The sequence below is a fragment of the Rutidosis leptorrhynchoides genome, chromosome 7 (genome assembly GCF_046630445.1).
Source record: "Rutidosis leptorrhynchoides isolate AG116_Rl617_1_P2 chromosome 7, CSIRO_AGI_Rlap_v1, whole genome shotgun sequence".
Classification (NCBI taxonomy): domain Eukaryota; kingdom Viridiplantae; phylum Streptophyta; class Magnoliopsida; order Asterales; family Asteraceae; genus Rutidosis; species Rutidosis leptorrhynchoides.
Genome location: NC_092339.1, coordinates 64,232,802 through 64,235,667, shown reverse-complemented (window position 1 = coordinate 64,235,667; position 2,866 = coordinate 64,232,802). Strand labels below are relative to the sequence as shown.

Sequence of the window (2,866 nt, the reverse complement as noted above, 5' to 3'; positions counted from 1 at the left end):
TTCTTTAAGAGTATTACGAATTACAAACGGGTTTGTGAATCTTAAAAGATTACCCAGAAAAACGGTGGATTTTTGAGAGAATGGTACATGGGATTTGGATCGATTAGGAACAGAGGACTGGTAATTTGAATGGTTGAATTTGCTTGGAATGGAATTGGGGAAGGTGGTTTTGAATGTTTGGGAGGGTTTGTTTTTTCGAGACATGTTTTATGAAATGGAACTCGGGGAGGTGGGTTTGAATGTTTGTTTGATTGAATTTGATTGCAAGCCTTTAAAGTCTTTTAGCCCTTAAAGTCTATATTTTACTATTATATTATATATTATATATTATATATTATTTATTTTATGACCCTTTAAAGTCTTTATTCCTTTATTTCTTCAATTGTACACCTTATTAATATAATTTAGATTTAGATTTATTTTATTATTATTACTCCGTATATTTATTTTGTGGCCATAAGCCCGTAATAAAGTCTTTATTCATAATTTTCTACAAATGCGTACACCTGTATGTGGAAAAGATACATGGCTACTTTAGAGCTAGCTGCCATTATATAAACTGTCTAACCTCCGTAATAAACAATAAACCCAATTCAATTGTGATTCAATCAACAATTTTAGGGTTTATGGATTCGAAATCAACAGTATACCCAAAATCTTTGGATGAGCCACTTTACGCAATCGGATTTCGCCTCGATGAGTTATCGCCGCAAAAGGTCACCGGTCATCTTCGTGTCACCGAAATAAATTGTCAGGTAATTTAATAATTAATGTTATTCGATTAATGATCGATGATAATTCATATATTGGTTGCCCTAGCCCCTATGTTAGATTTGAAATATCAATTTTTGTAATTGTAATGCAACAGCCATTTAAGGTGTTACATGGGGGCGTTTCGGCGCTGATAGCAGAGGCGTTATCGAGTCTGGGAGCAGTTATGGCGTCGGGCTTTAAACGAGTAGCCGGTTTACAAGTAAGCGTTAATCACATCAAGAGTGTTAATCTGGGCGATTTGGTATTCTCTGAGGCCGTACCTGTTCAAGTTGGCAGAACAGTTCAGGTTAATTTTGTTTCATTGCTTTTGCGTAAGGGTTAAACATGCAAGGTTTTCAAGGTTTTCACTGTTCAGGCAACTCAATTGAATGAAATTGAATGAAAGTAGTTTTACTTAAATTAAGCCGCCTAACTGGATTATCACACATTCACACATGATAGTTGACAAACCTTTTTGCAAAAATACGATAATTGGTTGGTAATCGGCACATCAGGGATTAATCGAATGATGACTCGTTAAACTTTGACCGATTTTGTCTGACTAATCCCTAATTGACCCATCAATCTCCAATTTATGGTGACTGATTAATCGGAAGTTGACCGGTTAGGCGGTTAATCGGATGTTAATAAATTAGTCTATATTGACCGACTTTTTACCGATTTAAATTAACCACATCGGACCTCTCCAAAAATCGAGCAATGCTTGATTAATCCGAGTTTTACATCACTCTGGCCACTTTAATTTATGCTCCTAGTAAGGTTTAAACTTGAAACATTTTGTGAGAATAAGGACCTCAATTACTAGGCTCTATTTTTAGTTGGTTGAATAATTGAATGACGAACAAAAATTGATGTAGAAAATCAGTGGCGTTTCATGATCAAAACTCAACAGGTCTTGAAATTTTGTTCAGAATTAATTATATTTGAATACAGAGTACTATTTTAGTGGTTGTTTACTCTCATAAAACTACAAATTCGAAAAATATGTAGGGTTCAAGTAATTAAATTTAGTGGTGTCGTATATAAGTTAAAAGAAAAACTATAAATACAAAAAATATATGAGGTCATATAGTTAAATTTAGTGGTGTCATATATAAAATTAAAGGATCTTTTTTGTAAAAAGTTTCAAACTAGTGGTGTCTCGAACCCGCGGGCTATAACCTACAATAGCCACTGTAGAAAATTGTGTTTATATGCAACTTTGTGCAGGTATGGGAGGTGAAGATGTGGAAGATTGATCCACTTAATTCGGAAACCAGATCACTTGTATCGTCGTCAAGGGTTACTCTTCTTTCAGGCCTGCCCATTCCCAACGATGCTGTAAAAGCTGTTCAAAATTTAAAGAAATATGCTAAGCTTTGAATTGCTTTATGCGACATGCAATCTAAAAGAGTTTAAATATGTAATGAATATTGTTGTTTGTTTACAAAAGTATTGAAATGGTTGAGATGATCCTACTGTCCTAGTGTCCTACATCACACTTGTTTCACAAAAAAGATATTTTACATATTTAACTTATTTGACTAATTCTGTTTGATTTTCATGTATTTAACTATTCAACTGGAAGACTTGATTATGGTTGTAATCGAGTTAAGACTTTAGTTACTCAAGGTTAGTCGCCCGAGTATTAAAATTCTCCGAGTCTTATGGAGACTTGACTTTTTGACATGGTTACTCTTTACGTGTATTCTTGATTTATTTATGGTATTTTTTAAATAAACTTTAAGTTGAGTAAAACATGAAAGAATCGAAACCGAGTCAAGTCAAGTCGACCATAATTGAACTGATCAATATTAACATTGAATAATTTAGTGTTATATTATATGCTGTATATGTTAATGTTAATGTTAATATTGATAATAACTAGAAAAAAATTTACCGCGCGTTGCTGCGGTGTATTTAAATATACATTGTTTGATATTTAATATATTAATGGTTTGCATATTACAGTGAAATATTTTAACGTCTTTTATGAAATTAATATTGAGCGAAAACTTAAGAAAAAAATTCAGGAAAGAAATGGGACAAAAGGACTCGAACTCTGATTTTTTTTCCTTTACAAACTCTTTAACTTACCACTTGTTTGAGTCAT

The 2,866-nt window shown here is 32.9% G+C and overlaps 1 protein-coding gene across 1 annotated transcript; it reads left to right on the top strand.

The window, feature by feature from the left end:
• Nucleotides 1-487: 487 nt before the first annotated feature.
• Nucleotides 488-2,292, top strand: LOC139857455 (1,4-dihydroxy-2-naphthoyl-CoA thioesterase 1-like). Its single transcript, XM_071846207.1, has 3 exons — nucleotides 488-755; nucleotides 869-1,060; nucleotides 1,984-2,292. The coding sequence occupies exons 1-3, from the start codon at nucleotides 627-629 to the stop codon at nucleotides 2,134-2,136; spliced, it is 474 nt and encodes a 157-aa protein (XP_071702308.1). The 5' UTR covers nucleotides 488-626; the 3' UTR covers nucleotides 2,137-2,292.
• Nucleotides 2,293-2,866: the final 574 nt, after the last annotated feature.